The 17309-nt window shown below is 40.2% G+C and overlaps 1 protein-coding gene across 4 annotated transcripts in view; it reads right to left on the reverse strand.

The window, feature by feature from the left end:
* The window catches only part of CAV1 (caveolin 1), a 34332-nt gene extending 27999 nt beyond the window's left edge, over positions 1 to 6333 (reverse strand). Inside the window, 2 exon segments of one of the 4 annotated variants that reach the window (NM_001348935.1) lie at positions 4660 to 4824; positions 6244 to 6333. In NM_001348935.1, the coding sequence (NP_001335864.1) occupies positions 4660 to 4824; positions 6244 to 6273 (195 nt within the window). In that variant the 5' untranslated portion in view covers positions 6274 to 6333. 4 annotated transcript variants of the gene reach the window in all.

The following is a 17309-nucleotide window of genomic DNA, read 5'->3' on the forward strand; positions in this document are numbered from 1 at the left end:
GTATAAAGAAAACATAACATTTAAAAATCACTATTATTTGATATTAATCACTAACTGCTCTAGAATCTAGCTTTATAGCTGAAAGTGATCATAGTGGCATTAGGCCTTTATCAAACCCAAACTGATCTGATTACTGTGCACATGCACAGATCTGAGCCACAGCTGTGGCAACGTAGGGTCCTTTAACTCACTGTGCCAGGCTGGGGATCAAACCTGCATCCTGGCACTGCAGAGATACCACCGATCCCATTGTGTTGCAGTGGGAACTCTGCACGTGTCTTTTCTTGATTGCTAAAGAAAATTTTGTATCTGTGTCTATTTAAGAATCATTACATTCAAGTTTTAGAAAAGAAAGTTACAAATTTTTTATTTTCAACAAAGATCTCCTCTCAGGTGTACTAATTTGTCTCAGGGCTAGCTTCAGAATCATCTCAACTCATTTCTTCTCTGCTGACAATAGTCCATGAACATCACATAATCTTGATTATTCTTCCCTTATGATATATTTCAAAAATATCTATTTTGGACAGTAACCATGTATAAACCTGGATAAAAATTTAAACTTTTTTAACTGTTAAATTTTTCTTAATGTTAAAAAAGAGGAATTGGGAGGTCCTATCGTGTTTATCAGTAACAAATCCAACTAGTATCCATGAGGATTCAGGTTCGATCCCTCGCCTTGCTCAGTGAGTTAAAGATCCAGTGTTGCCATGAGCTGTGGTGTAGGTTGCAGACACAGCTCAGATCCCATGTTGCTGTGGCTGTGATATAGGGCAGCAGCTACAGCTCTGATTTGACCCCTAGCCTGGGAACTTCCATATGCCTAAGGTGCGGCCCTAAAAAGCCAAAAAAAAAAAAAAAAAAAAAAATTGGAGGTTAATTTTATACTTGTAACCATTGTATTCCCCTCCAGTTCTAAAATTCTGTCATTTTGTGCTTATGTGGTTTTATTCGCAGTGTCATTACATCCTGTCCTTTTCATTTCATGTCTGGACCATGATGCAATAACACCATAACTGTTTGCTCCTCATCCAGACTGGCTTACTCCTCATCCAAACTGGCTACCTTTGATTATATCCTATACCTTAACCAGTCATCTTCCAAAAAGCCCACCTTCATCATGGCATCCCAAATTTGAGGTCTTCCTGGCTTCTCACTGCTGACATGATAAAGTTCAAACTTATCAAGAATACTGATTCAGGACTTTATTATCTGGCCACAATTAGTCTTTTCATTTCTGTGACCTACCACTATGCCATATGAACTCTAATTTCAATAAAAATGGGCTACTTATCCTTCCAGACTTAATGCTCTTTGTGAGACATTTCCATCTCTATGCCTTGTCAGTTACCAAACCAAAACTGAACTTCTTTAATGTCCTCTTGTACTTTTCTCAGCTATTTGCATTCCATCTGTCCATTTTGACCCAACTCAGATTGCACCTCCTTCATGCCCTTCTCCATTAAACTATCTATAATGTATCCTTTTTCTCTCACCCTATTGCCCTCACCACAGTAGGGTCTAACACTTAATATCCATACCATTCACTTTTAAAAGGCTTTATTGAGGAATAATTGACAAATATAATATTTAAAGTGTATAACATGATGACTTGATATAGATCCATATTGTAGAATGATTACCAAGATAAAGATGATTCACTTTAAAAAAAACCTTATTATGCAATATTCAATACTACTTACTTTTTGGTTTGTTATAGTATATATTTGGTCTGTTTCCAAAATGATGATGAGAAAGTTTACAATAGAGACCACATAAAACAGCATGCCAGTTGAATGAGAGAAAATTCAAACATATGTGGGAGAGTGTAAGTAACATGGATTAATGAAATTTAAAATCTAGTTATGTTTCCTGACAGTCAAAGCAAAAAGGACCAATTAGTTACCATTTGGCAGTGATTACTGTTGTGATATTGTGTTTATATGTATGTATTTTTAATCTGTATGCATTTTGTCTTCACCAACTCAAATTTTTGTGATTGCTAGGATTTATTTTAGGAATTACCCTTTGTAGTATGTAGCTCCTTGCACTGTAGTACGTACCAGTGTAGTATCTGCTCTTCACATTGTACATCAGTGTTTCATTTCTTCTCTATCTACAAGTTTCTAAGCTTGGTATGGGGACCTTTTTAACATGGAGAGAACAAACACTCTTGTTTGGTGCTGTTCTATAGTAATTTCCATGATGGTGGAAATATTATATATCTGTGCTGTCCAGTACTACTAGCCTTAAGTGTTGAGAATTCAAAATGTAGCTTGTGTAACTGAGGAACTGTGTTTTAAATTGTATTTAATATTAATTATCTGGAATTTAAATTGAGTTAGTGACAAGTGGCTAGTGATTATATAATTGGACAGAACTGACAGCTTTTACAGAGCTGCTTTCTTTTAGAATAGACCTTTTCTTACCTGATTTAGTAACTCTAACAGTAGATTCAGTTGACCACCGTTTCTTTATTATCATGTGAAGTTTTAAGCTACCATGCATTAAGAGTGAAGCTTTGGATATCTATTAAGAAGTCTATGTCATCAAAAGTAAAATTTAGGGAAATTTATTATTTATTGTCACAGTAACATGGAGAGGAGTATCCCTGTTTTTATCATTACATTTGGTCTTGAAATTAAAAATTATACAGTAGGAATCTCTATTGGCTACAGGCCCCCTTTGCTGGTCCTACCAGCAGTTAGTACTTTTTGCTTTCTCTTTGCAGGGCATTCTCTGAAGGCCTCTCTAGGGAAGGCATCTGAGTAAGTGAGCCTACCAAATTCTTCACAAAGTGGATTTTTCTGATTGTCTTGTTTTGCTCATAGTTCTATGAGCAAGAGGGTGGGGTTTGCTTTCTCTAAGCCAGCAGGAGCTTGCTCTAACTCTTCCTTTTAATTTCTTTAATGCGAGGATCCCCACATTTGCTCTTTGAAAAGCTGTTTTGTAAACTGCTATTTCCACTAAGCCAGTTATGCTTTTTTTCCATCTGTGTTGAAGTCTCTTTTCCCAGTGGGGCCTTTCTTTCTCAAGTTAGTCATGCTGTGTGTGGAGACCCACATCCACACTGCTGGCCTCTGACTCATCTGGGAGGTTTGCTTGCTCCAGGAATCCCACTCACATTGCAATGGAACAACAGGGAGGCTCTAATGAAGCTAGGCCTTTCTGAAATCTACCTCTTTTCCTGGTACCTCTCCTTCTTCCCAAGACTACATGAGAAGGGAAAAAAGCAAAAATGCCCTTTACTCCTTTAAGGTAATATTTTTAGTAAATAGTTTTTAGCAATTCTAATTTCTAATTTATAAGGCACTTTTGTTGTTGCTGCTGCTTTTAAATAGTTCATAATCTGGCTAGTAGAAAAGCTTGCTAATGCTCCAATTTTCCTTTTTCCTCCACCAGCAAGCCAAGAGAGTCAATTCTGACAGTTACATATTCCTTCCAGTTACAGATTAAATTGTTCCCCTTTTTGAAATATATTATTCATAAATGTGAACACTCTCTGAAGTATGGCCCCTCCCATGCTGGATAGGAGGCTGGGTAGGTGGAAACTGCTTATCCACCCCTGCTCTGGGGGTCTTTACACTTTAAACTTCCAGGCTAAGAATTTCCTTGGCCTTTCCCATTCCTGAAAGGAAACCCTTTGCCAAGGATGGTTCAGGCCTATGATTTCCCAATCAAAATGGGTTCAAGCAATAAATTCCTCTGATGAGGTTTGCTAAAAGGGTCAAAGTTGAATAACATAATGATAATCATGAACTGACCACCCAGACAGATCTAAGTTTGGCCCTTATCCCATTCAATTAACCTATTTTTAATCCTAGCAAACACATCCTGAAATTGTTCCATAAAAAGGAACTCCAACCTGAATGTCCCATTAACTCCAGGAAAACTTACCCAAGTAGTCACTAAAGAAGTAACTTTCCATACCTAACTAGAGGTTTGTGGGAGAAATTAGGAGGCACATACTGTTTTTGGTTGTGTAAATATGCTTACCTATGTTTAATATGTGCCATGTTTTTCCAGTTAAAATACCCTTCACCTAAATATTAAATATTCTACACACACACATACACCCCCCACACACACTTCATCTTTAGTCAGAAGCATTTCCTTCCACCCACTTGAAGAAAATCACTTTAAGTTATCTTAATTTTAGCTGAGGGAATCTTCCCACTTAGTATTCCATTATCACCTTTGAAACAAAACTGTACAAAAAAAAAAAAAAAAAAAACCTCACTGCTTTAATTCTGTGTACAGTGGAGTACCACCCTAACTAGATAGTTAACCTGAAAACTGAGAGAGAGAGAGGGTGACAGCGCAAATATCTCACCCTCCCAAGGAGTGCAGGTCTGTTTGTTGTTGAGATCTGGAAGTACATTTGCCAGAAGAAGGGCACAGTTACATGAACTCCTACAAAACTCAAGCTAGCTAAGTTCCATCTGAACCAACAGGCAGAAGGTGGTGGTGGTGAGGAAGGGGAGAGATGTGACATTTCCGAGGACCTTGGGATTTCCCGCACGTCAAACCCAGAAAATGGTGTGGCAAAGACAGGGAAAGATACACAGGCTGCTGGCCAGACAGAGGAGATCTGGCCCTGCCCTGCCAGCCTCTCCTTGGGGCAAAACTCTTTCTTGCTGGCCGCCTGCCTCACCTTACCTTGACAACGTCGTCGTTGAGATGCTTGGGATCGCGGTTGACCAAGTCTATCTCCTTGGTGTGCGCGTCATACACTTGCTTCTCGTTCATTTCCTCTGCCATGGCCTTGTTGTTGGGCTTGTAGATGTTGCCCTGTTCCCGGATGGGGACGGTGTAGAGATGTCCCTGTAGAGGGCGGACGGCCAGGAACGGGAGGGTGGCACCGGCAGTGGGAAGAAATTTTCGAAAAGAAAAATCAGCAATCAGAAAAGTCAGCCTGGCAGCGGGGCAAACCTCGAAGCTTAAAATCGAACTAACCGCTTCAGAGGCGGTGGCTCCGCGCACAGTAAACTCCTTGGCGCCGCAAGCTTTTTAAGAGGATCGAGGAGAGGACACCACACCCCTCGGTACCAGGCAGGGAGCTCCTGCCTCCCCCGCCCGCCACCGCCAGGGGTCAGGACAAACTCCGCTGCCCGGTCAGCCCTGGCCCCAGCTCTGTGCAAGCCCTTGCCCGCAGCACCCCGCCGAGACCCCCACAAGGGAGAGGACCTGACTGACTTTTCTTCAGCCTCTCTCTCCGACACGCCACCCTCTCCCGAGTGCTTCACCTGCTCGCGTCCCTGGCCCCCATTTCCTTTCTCTCCATAATCCCTTCTAGTTTCATCCTTAAGATCCCTTTTGAACCTCCGGTCCCACGGAGTGACTTTATTTTCGTTGCTGCCTGGCTGCGTCTCACCTCCCTTGCATCTGCCCGCGTATTTCATTCTCCCTCTTCGCTCTAGGTCCCTCAGCAGCTCCCTCCACTCCCCAGTCTTTGTGCATCCCCAGTCTTTGTGCGGAGCCGAGTGTCAGACCCCCTAAACTCCTCTAGAACAGTATCTCACCTGCACAGCTTCCCCCACCCACCCTTAGGTCACTCCTATGCAGTCGGCCGGTCGCTGCACAGCGGCTGCTTTTGGGAAAACGAGGTCTCCACACCCAGGCGGAGCCCGAGCGCCAGGAGGTGGTTGGAAAGGGAGGGAGACAGTGTTAGGGAGGGAGATAGTGTCAGGGGGAAGGGAGGTGTGCCCCTCTCCCGACACCCCTGCAAGGCACCGATATGCGGGAAGAGTTCTTGAGGTGGCCCAAGAGGTTCGGAAAGTGCAAACAGGACGCGCGCCCGCTGCCCGGGCCAGCTGGTGCAGGCGCCTGGCGGGGATTGTCCCCAGGACTGCGGGTGAATAACCTCCCACCCAGCGCTCTAGCTCTCCGCCTCCCAGCAGGCAGGGGCCAGACCATGAGGGTCCCCGCATTAAGTCAGCACCCCTGAGCCATTCAGAAACGCTTCGTCGGTTCGGCAGACCTAACTTCAGGACCTCAAGCACCATCTCTTCCGCGATCTTCTAGCTTAGGGTCTCCCTTCCTAATAGAAAACATAATAAAACATTCCTGCCTCCTCTTCACCTCCCCGCCCAGGCCCATTCCTCTGCAATGCCAGCGCGAGTGCTCCAAAGTCGAGAGAGAGCTGGGGCAAGCAAAGCAGTTCGACTATTTGGAGTGGGAGATAGCAGAAGCAGCGCTCCTTGCGAGCGAGCCCGAGCCGAGAGCGCACCCACCCAATCCTACCTCTGAGTCTACGTATTTGCCCCCCGACATTCTGGCCCCGTGGCTGGATGAAGGCTCTGAGGAGATTTCCCTGGGCTGTGATTTAAAGGAACTGAGGAAGGAAGATCTTGTATTGTATGGGGGGCGGGGGGGGAGGCACTGGCGGGGGGGGGGCGGTGGCTGGGAGGGAGCCTCTTGGCAATCGGCCAAGGGTTTGTTCTGCTCGCGGTTGGCGGGGATGTGCTCTGTGCCGGGTCTAGGCACATCCCCAAGGTTCTGGCAGCAGAGGGCGGGAGCGCCCGTAGGGAGCTAAGAGCAATGAGAAAGCGTTTCACTCGCACTGGGTTGCTTTGGCAGATATTTTAAACCTGGGGCAACATTTTTCCAGCTGTAAGCCACTGAGAGGCATTCTGAGGCGGGCAGATGTTTTCGCAGTGCATCATCCCAGCAGGGGTGGGGAGCAGAGGGAGTTGACTCCCTGCCGATATGCCTAGTATGGGCACCCAAGCTTCAGGAAGAATTCTGCCCTCTTCTAAGCCATTTGTCTTCATGCTGCCCAAGTTCCATCGCTGCTTAAGACACAACTGTCTCCTCTTTTCACAGAGGAAGGGATGAAAAATGTCAGGGAACTTTTAGGTACATTTCACATCTAAACACAAGGAAGGAATCTGTGGGGTGTGTGTGGGGGGCGAACTTTTGGTGACACTGGTTTATATCTCCACTGTGTGGACGGAAACTTGGAGAAGCAGGCAGGCAGAATTTAACAATTCCCAACCATTTCTGAAATGCTTCCCAAATGCTTTGAAATAAAAAGCAAAAATGTTTAACTTTCGTAATATTATCACTATTTTTTTTTCTGGAACAGAGATTTGTGCCAACAGGTTAATACATAAAACATTTACAATTATACAAATATTTGATTGTTTCCAGTTTACCAGAGAAGGTTCATTTTTAAAAATGTGCTTGGCTGTGAGTTAAGGGAGGCTTGTTTTTTCTAATAATTAATTAGAATGTTTAAAAAGTTGTTAGCAATTAAAGTATTTTATCTGTTCCCAAATTGAGGGCTTCTCTCTTTACCTTATGATAATGCAGCACAAAATGAATTGAATCGGTCCTTTTACTTTGTGGCAATAATAAGGAAATTCACTATCCAAAAATGGAAAGGACATTTTACATTACATTCCACATGCAATCAAAAGTCAAATTATGGAGTTCCCGTCGTGGCGCAGTGGTTAACGAATCCGACTAGGAACCATGAGGTTGCAGGTTCGGTCCCTGCCCTTACTCAGTGGGCTAACGATCCGGCGTTGCCGTGAGCTGTGGTGTAGGTTGCAGACACGGCTGGATCCCGAGTTGCTGTGGCTCTGGCCTAGGCCAGTGGCTACAGCTCCGATTAGACCCCTAGCCTGGGAACCTCCATATGCCGCGGGAGCGGCCCGAAGAAATAGCAAAAAGACAAAAAAAAAAAAAAAAAAAAAAAGTCAAATTATGACTTGAAATGAAAAAGCTGGGACCATACTTGAAAGGGCACAGGATACATTAAAATTACTGGCAGTCTAGAAAAGGGAGTACGAGGGTGGGCATAAAAGGAGGAGAGGGGAAATAGAGGATGGAACTCCTAGAGTTGATTATCTAGGTGGAGAGAAGACATTAAGGACAAAGCACAGGCTTTTGTTATTGTTAATAGCAAAAAGCTGATACGATTTTTGAAGAAAAGATCAATTTCAACTATATGGTAAGGAAAATGTCACAAATGCTGTCATGATTTTAATTATGCTGGCAAGTTATTAGACTACTAAAGGTCTTCCCAAAGTTGAGTTTTCATAATACTACTTCTACCAAATTTCACTTCTAAATACTTTGAACGGGTTGTGTGTTAACAAATGTGATATTTTAGAAGAGGGTGGTGTCAGGGCCACTATGTTGTGTAGTGCCCAGCTTCTAATGATTGCTAAAAGATGGCTGTTTCTCTAACTCTTCCTTGTAAATGTTGGCTGCAAAGCTGTTAGGTTTTGTTCTATGGAAAAATGTGGAAGCTGTTTCCCATCTATTGTTATTCAGTCTTCAGCTGCGATGAGTAATCTTGACTGTGAAAAAAGTCAACAGGAACAGGGAGAGAGCATGTCCTGCATTCCAGCAAGGAATGGCCTTTGAGGGGAGGCCTATGAGTGAATGCTTAACTAGCACTCAAAGGAGGGAAAGCGGCCTTGCTGGGGAAGTCTACCTGAAAGTCAGCGGCAGCACAAGGACTCATAAAGACCAGGGAAGTGTTATCAATGCCAAAATGAATTCCTAATGAGAGGAAAAACCACACACTCTTTTTAACCTGCCCCAACAGGAATCTGGCACCAAAGAGAAACAGATCATATTCTGGTTATAACAGCTAATTTGGATAATGGCTCCATCCAACTTTATGAGATATAAAGAAAAGATGAAGTAGTACATTGTTAGGAGAGTAAAGATTTGAAATGAATAGATGATGTGGGAAAAAACAATTTTTTTTCTTTGATACTCATACAGATATAAAGAAAAGATGAAGTAGTACATTGTTAGAAGAGTAAAGTTTGAAATGAATAATTATGTGGAAAAAATTATTTTTCTTTGATATACAGATAACTTTAGACTTTAGAGGCAAGTTAATATTTACTAAATATTCAATTATTTACTAAAAAAAAGTAAGTAAGTGGCAATCATTTGCCCTTTATTTTTTTTTTAAGAAGCAGCCTTAAAGGTCAGCTCATGCATTATATGTTACTATATAGAGACTAAAAGGGACACAGATAGCCATTTTCGAAATGAAATTGAAATTTAAAATAAATGCATGAAAATGTTCTTAAGGAGTTTTGTAGCGCAATGAAGTGTTTTAAAGTTGATAAATAACTTAGCACCTGTTAACAACTTATGTGTCATGTGATTTTTAAATAGTGTAGTGAAGTCCTGCTCATGGCAAGACTGAAGTTTGTTGCCTTTTGTGTTCTTTTCCAGGCCTCCTGACCCCTTAGCACAGCTTCCTCTTCCCACCTCCACCACCCTAGGTCCTCTTCATACTCTCTACTGGCTTCATTTAATGCCCACTCCAGAATTAGGAATCTAAAGTTTGACCATATCTAATGATATGAAGGTTTTAAAAAGCAGATTTATTTCTAAGAAAATTTTTCTTAGAAAAGCAGTCATTTTTCTAAGATTTTCCAACTTGCAGAAGCTTGAGACTGCCCAAATGTACCTTTGTTAGTTCAAAAAGGGAAATATAGCTTGGATTATAACAGGGGTTATCACTTGGTGTGATATAACAATTTAATAATCAGTATGACAGAGCCACCAAGCAGCCATTCCAGTCTTGGGTCACAGCTCTGGAGCTATGCCTTAGAGTCCTGCTGGCTTGCTGCTAGCTCCCTGGGAAGTTGGGGACCCTTGGGAGGAGGACAAGAGGGGAGGGAGTACATTTTAGAGCAGTGACTATTTATATGCAAGTACATAAATATCATTATTTTGCAAGCAGTGTTTCAGTTGAATATTTAATTTTTTTTTCCCCATCACCTGCTTTCATATCTTCCCCTATTAACACCCATAACCCAGATTCCATTCAGGCCTCTTCCCATATTTGCCACACCGTCTTCTATATTTTCCATTTTATACATGGCTTTCTAGTAGAAGACTTTGCCTCATCACCGTGTTCTTTCCTGTCTCTGTTTTGGCTTGAAGGCCTCACTGAAATCTTCCTCTTTTTGGAAATTTCCATTTTGACTCTCTTAAATGATTTTTTCCCACTTATTTTCTTAAAAAAAGAAAACAACTATTTCTACATCTTAAAAGTCTTTCTGACCAAGATGGCTCAAAAAGTATTCTTTTCATACTGATTTCTTTAAATTGCCTTTACTTTCTTTATTTGTAATGTAAAGTGAAAAATTATGATTGGCATTTGTCCAAGAGGGGTGCTATGGACTTTTAATGAGGTGATGCATTTAAAGTGATGAGGATGCTGCCTAAATCATAAAAATGCTTGGGTTAAGGGGACAAATTTCAGACCACAGATTCAAGATTGCAATAAATGTATTTTCCTTTAGAGTATTTTTATTGTAAAATAGTTCAACCATTTAAGATATATCAAATACTATAATGAACAGAAACTATCACCTTGATCAAATAATTTTGTTTGGCCTGGTTTGCTTCAGATTTTTTTGTTTGTTTGTTTTATGGCTGCAGCAAATGGAAGTTCCCAGGCTAGGGGTCAAATAGGAGCTGTAGCTGCTGGCCTACACCACAGCCACAGCAACATCAGATCCAAGCCGAGTCTGTGACCTATACTACAGCTCATGGCAACACCGGATCCTTAACCCACTGAGTGAGGCCAGGGATCGAACTTGCATCCTCATGGATGCTAGTCAGATTTGCTTTTTCTGAGCCACCGCAGGAACTCCTGCTTCAGATTTTGTTGTTGTTGTTGTTGTTGCTATTTCTTGGGCCGCTCCTGCGGCATATGGAGGTTCCCAGGCTAGGGGTTGAATCGGAGCTGTAGCCACCGGCCTACACCAGAGCCACAGCAACGCGGGATCCCAGCCGCGTCTGCAACCTACACCACAGCTCACGGCAACGCCGGATCGTTAACCCCCTGAGCAAGGGCAGGGACCGAACCCCCAACCTCATGGTTCCTAGTCAGATTCGTTAACCACTGCGCCACGACGGGAACTCCTGCTTCAGATTTTTTTAAAGTGGATAACATAGATACCATTCAAGTCCTGTATGAAATTAACTTTCTCTTTTTTAATAATTGGACTTGGCGTTCCTGTCATGGCTCAGAGGAAACAAATTTGACTAGCATCCATGAGGATGCAGGTTCGATCCCTGGCCTCACTCAGTGTGTTAAGGATCCGGTGTTGCCATGAGCTGTGGTGTACAACATTGCTGTGAGCTGTGGTGTACAAGATGTGGCTGGGATTGCTGTGGAGTTTCTGTGAGCTGTGTGTACAAGACGCAGCTCAGATCCCGTGTTGCTGTGTCTGTGGCGTAAGCTGGCAACTGTAGTTCCAATTCAACCCCAGCCTGGAAACCTCCTTATTCCGTGGGTACATCCCTAAAAAGACAATAATAATAATAATAATAATAACAACAATAATTGAACTTAAATTCTTTTACAAATCCCCATTCCTTCAGGTGGCAGAACCTTCATCTCAATCAATTCCTGGTTTCTTCCATTTTTGTTAAGGTTGTATTGCTTTTAAACTCGAGGGGATTATTACCAAAGAATCTTGGGGTAGGTCTGTAGAGGAGAGTCTTTTCCTTAGTTGTACATGTTGGATTTGCTGATAGATATATCGTCAGGTCTATTCTCAGCAATTGGTCTACTGGGGATACTGCTACAGTGCTTCTCATGCTCAATCAACATGACCCTTAGGACTTGAGATACTTTTTGCTACTTTTGTCCTTTTGTTGAGGCTCTGTACAAGTCTAATAAATCTGGGTAGGCAGGCCTGTTGGAGCCTCATGGAGCCTCCTATGGTGAATGTCCAGCCACTGTGCAGAGGAATGTTAGAGGGTTGCTATCTCCACGGACTTACCCAGAGCAGAAGGCACAAGCACCTCTGCTCTTAGTTTCTGCTTATCTGGGCCCATGCTAAGGATGCGTATGTATCAAAAATTACTTATTTTCCCAATTTCCTATCCCTTGAGCATGAAGTCTTGTTCATATATCACCAATTTTTTAATGTCCTGAATTCCCCCAGGACTAAGGCTTTTGGAATCAAGAGAAGCCTTATCTCTCCTTTACTCTGCTTTTCTATTGTCATTATCTTTCTAGGTATAGTGGTGGCTGGGGTAGGGGAACACTCCATGAGTATCCAGAAAAGAACATCGGTAAACATTTCAAAAGTGTCATCATTCACTAGTTTTTCTTTTTCCCTTGGAGGGGAATTAGATGAAGGTAGTCAAAAACTACAAACTTCAAGTTATAAGAGTAATAAGATGTAGTATATAACATGGTAAATATAATTAACACTGCTGTATGTTATATATGAAAATTGTTACAATAAATCCTAAGAGTTCTCATCACAGGAATTTTTTTTCCTATTTTAAAAATTTTGTATCTATATGAAATGGATGTTCACTAAATTTATTGGGATAATCATTTCATGATGTATATAAGTCAAATCATTATGCTACGTACCTTAAACTTATATAGCCCTATGTGTCAATTATGTCTCAGTAAAACTGGAAGTAAAAATAATCTTGGTAAGATATTACTAGCAATATCTCTTAAGGTCTACTTGGAATTTCTGAATTATAACAAACTCTCAAGTTCAAATTACAAATATATAATTTTAGAACTTCTACCAATATTTATATTTCATTGATAGCCTTACATTAAGTATTCTATCTTTCTAATTAGTTCAGAATATTGATGGTGGGATAATATATTTAGCCTTTAGCTTTTACCATATCAGTTTACTATATAATTGTCTTATCAAATCTTTGTTATTCAAGAAAAAATCAATCTGACTGGTTCCTTAGTATTATTGAAATAAATATAATTTGATGGGAAACTTTTGAGTAGCAAATCCTGTGTAGAAAAGTGCAGTTCTTGCCTGTGTTCTAACTAAAATTGGTAAAGTTATAAATGTATTGTAAGTTCCAGATCAGTACAGATGAGGCTTTATGACTATGTCTAAGTTTACAACAGCTAATTAAAAGTGAAAGGTGCAATAAACCATTTTTTTTTATCACATTTCTAACACAATATTTTAAAATTGAATTTTAGGGTATATCAATTATTGCTATGATAATTCAGCACAAATAAAATACTACAAATCTGTAAAGAACAACCATTTATTCTCATAGATCTATGAATTGGCTCAGCTGGGGCTCAGCTGATCTAGGCTGGGGTGGCTGGGGCAGCTGTGATTCTCATTACAGATCTGTGCTAGCTCTATTCCGCATTTCCCATCCTCCTTGAAGTAGCAAACTAATCGGGGGGGGGGTTCTTCTTATGCTTCAAGGAGTAGCAGAGGCACAAGGGCAAGATAAAATATGCAGGCAAAGCTTCTGGAAGCCTTATACTTGGAAAACACACTGTCACCTCTGCCCTGTTCTGTAGGCCAAAGCAAGTCACAAGACTCAGCCCAAAGTGAAGGGACTAGGAACTGAATCCCACCAAAATGAGGCCAAGCCGAAGTCGTAAATGCAGCAAGGTGCTAGGGGTCCAAATCTACAACATCCTTGTGTGGTCATTGGAAACTGGTTTTTGGTTTTTAATTTTTCAAGTTTTAATCCAATTTCTGAGATATCCTTTCCTATTTTTTATTCTATTTTCAGAGAGATTTACATAATATTTTTAAAATATTTCTATTAAACAGTTGAAATAGAACTGTTTAATAGAAGATATTTCGAATGTCTTCTATTAAAATCTCTTAAATTAAATACAGATTTTCTGTATGAAGATTCTCAAAATGATGCTTGTCAGAGGACCTCAGACTGAGTGGCCCAGCAGACCACAAGGTATAGTCTCTTGCCTTAAAGCAGAATACAGTATTCAAGGCAGATGACTATCTTACTTTAAAAAATTAGGCCATCTTATTGTCATCACCATTATTATTGTTCTGGATTTAGAATTCAGTAGCATGAAACTTGTGATTTTCTTTGAAAATGCAGCAATTTTTGTCTCTGCAAGTATGTATTCAAAATTTACACACATGGTTTTTCTTTTATCTGCAAATTTTTCACTTTATTTTTTCCCAAAAATTACATTGAAAACAAAATTATAACATGATCTGATTTGCCAGCATACAAGTAAATCTAAATATTGAGAAAATGCTAAATGATAAGCAAACACAAATCACACTGGTTCTTTCTTATTTGTGCTTAAAGTCCATTTAAAATTCCAAGTTCAATTCACCATCTTATTATGATGACATTATAAACAATCTAACTGCCATGAAATTGGGAGAGCTACCTACCTTGACTATTTTTTTTTTTCTTTTTATGACCACACCTGCAGCACATGGAAGTTCCTTGCCCATAGGTTGAATCAGAGCTTCAGCTGTGAGCCAACACCACAGCGACGGCAACACCCGATCCAAGCTGCATCTGCTACCTTTGCTGCAGCTTGTGGCAACACCAGATCCTTAACCCTCTGAGCCAGGCCAGGATTAAACCTGTATCCTCACAGAGACATTGTCAGACTCTATCCCACTGAGCCACAATGAGAACTGTTACCTTGACTATTTTAATAACTGGATTATAATAGCCCTACCAAAATAATTATTCTAGCATTCATTAAAGAGAGAAAGTCTTAGGCCAAATACTAATACAATCAAGGGATAATCAGCATGACATGAGAGATAAATATATTTGTCTCTTTTTTTTTATCTAGGTAGATTTATAGCAGTAATAAAAATAATAATTACTGCCCTAGCTAATCCAAGATTGAAAATGTTTAACATCAGGCTTGGGCATAGCAATTTTTCAGAAAAATTGGGGTCAAGTGGTAAGCCAGATTACTACATTACATCTAATTGAGAGAAGTAGAATATTTAGATATGTGGACAGTGACTACATTTCCTCCTATTCAAGTGAAACAAAAGTATGACCACCCTTTAGAAATATGGAAACTCTATAAATCTTATCCAAAGTATGATTAACTCTTAGAAAACCTAATAGAATAATAAAATATAATATGATATTATATACTATAGTATATACTTGGGATATTTACATTTTATAGTATTCTAGTAGAATGTTTAAACAGCATATTAGAACATTGTATATTTTAACAAATAATTTAAAAATTCTATTTTAATTATAATGAAATGGTAAAGAATAAAAATAGTAGTAGTCCTTGAATATCACCCTGAACTTATAAGGAGATATAAAACTTCAGTATTTTTCTTAATGTAAACATTTGGGAGGAGTCCTTTATAAAAGCCCTTTGTTTTGTAACCAAGCCATCTGGCTTTGTCAGAGCTCCATTATTTAACAAAGGAAACTCTCCTTTCCTTTTGGCCCTTTCCCTAATAAATAAACTATTTACCAGCAGTTGCTTTTACCTAGGGAAAATTTATCTCTACAACTACACTTTGAGGCAATGATACTTTATCATGAAACAGTTCACTGTTCAAAAAGTATATATAAGTTCATATTGACCATAGAGAACTTTACTTTATGATTATATATATATATATATATTTTTTTTTTTAACTAATTCTCAGGAAAACTTGTGACTGTAACATCAGTTTTTGTACATACTAGATGATGGGCTTAAGTCTGCTTTGCTGGCTTTGCTGTCAACCAGTTTACCTTACCTGAGAGGCAATGTGAATGTGTTTTTTAAAGCTGACTTGGGGGACTCTAGTTATGGGACAGACCACAATCTTTTTAGAGGGCCAAACAAATAATCTCTCTGTCAGCTTCTTCTTTTCTCTGTGTGCAACTACTTCATCTTCACTTCTCTCCAAGTTTTACTCAAGCTCATTACCAGGGCTTGCTACTCAAAGGGAGCTGTAGCATCACCATCAGCATCAGCTGGGAACTTTTTATAAATCAGAATCTAAGGCCCAATCCCAGATTTACTGAATCAAAATCTGAATTTTAATGAGATCTCCAGATCTCCAGATTATTCATGAGCACATTAAACTTTGAAAAGCAGCAATCCAGGGGAAACTTGAAAATGTGTATTTTCCGAAGGTGTTTTAGAATGCAGAAGTTATGTCAGGGAATAAACCGAAAAAAAAAAAAAACAAAAAAAACCCATCCCTCCCCCAAACAAAACTCAGACCCTTTCCTATGAATGAAGAAAAATTTCCACAAGTACATGCATAAAAGAGCCTGTTCATCATCATGGGAAGAGCAGTAGAAACCAGCCTGGATGACTTACAGGGAATCCCAACTCTGAAAAGGAAGTAACATGCTATTAAAGAAATATTTGTAAGCAAATTAAAGGAAGCATCGTTTAAGGGGGAACCCTACGAGCTAAACTGGCCAAGCTGCTTGCAGGGAACTGGCAGTTCTTTCCATTTCTATAAACTGAAGTCTTCTTGGAATGTGAAATTACAAACTGGGCAGCAGCCAAATGGCTTCTTTTTTTTTTTTTTGGTCTTTTTAGGGCCACACCCATGGCATATGGAAGTTCCCAGGCTAGGGGTCTAATCTGAGCTGCAGCTACCAGACGACACCACAGCCCACTCCAGATCATTAACCCACTGAGGTGGGCCAGGGATCACACTCTTGTCCTCATGGTCAGGTTCCTTACCACTGAGCCACAAGGGGAAGTCCCTAGATGGGTTTTTTTGGTGGTGGCGGTGTTGGTGGTGGATTTTTTCTTTCTTTTGTTTGTTTGTTTTTTGTTCCTGTTTAGCTACAAAAAGAATTGAGCTGTATTAAATTCTCTCATTGGCCACACCCAAGAAGTATTAGCTGTGGCAAGAGCTGAGCCAGCACTGGCCTATTAACTTTATGGAAGACAGTGCAGTTTCTGAGGGATAGCTTCAAAGTAGCTGAACCTCAACCTGTGCTAGAAATGTGTCATGCTTGGCTGACTTTATAACGATTTTAAGACTGGAAAGATTTGCCTTTTCAATTCAGAATATTTCTTCAACTCTAAAATTCAAATGCATCCCTAGTTCATCATGTAGCATAGAGTCTGCCTGCATCTGATCTGTCTCATCATTCCCACAATTCTTCCAGGAAAAGTATTTTACGATCTTCTTTTTGCCATTTCCCCCTGTTTGAATATATTTAGGAGACATACACTTCTTTTTGTGTGTGCCCACTCTGATAAAATTATCACTTAAGATAACTCCACTTAGGCTTTTTTTCAGGAAAAAAATTTTTAATAAAAATCACTCCATACAGCATTTTTCATGTTTTATGTGGCTCCTCAATCATCTTTAGAATGTAAAATACCAACAACTCTGGCTCTTTTTCAAATTTTTAATCATCACAAGACCTTCCTTTCCTCTTGTCTAAATAAAAAGTATATAAAAATTCGGTTGATTGCTGTTTTTTTCTACATGATAATGCAATTTCTAATGCTTTGATCATAGCCCTCCCTCCACCCCTTCCACCGCCTTCATGTCCCTTGCACATGGAGTAGCCCATGA

Source organism: Sus scrofa, chromosome 18 (assembly GCF_000003025.6).
Source record: "Sus scrofa isolate TJ Tabasco breed Duroc chromosome 18, Sscrofa11.1, whole genome shotgun sequence".
NCBI lineage: Eukaryota > Metazoa > Chordata > Mammalia > Artiodactyla > Suidae > Sus > Sus scrofa.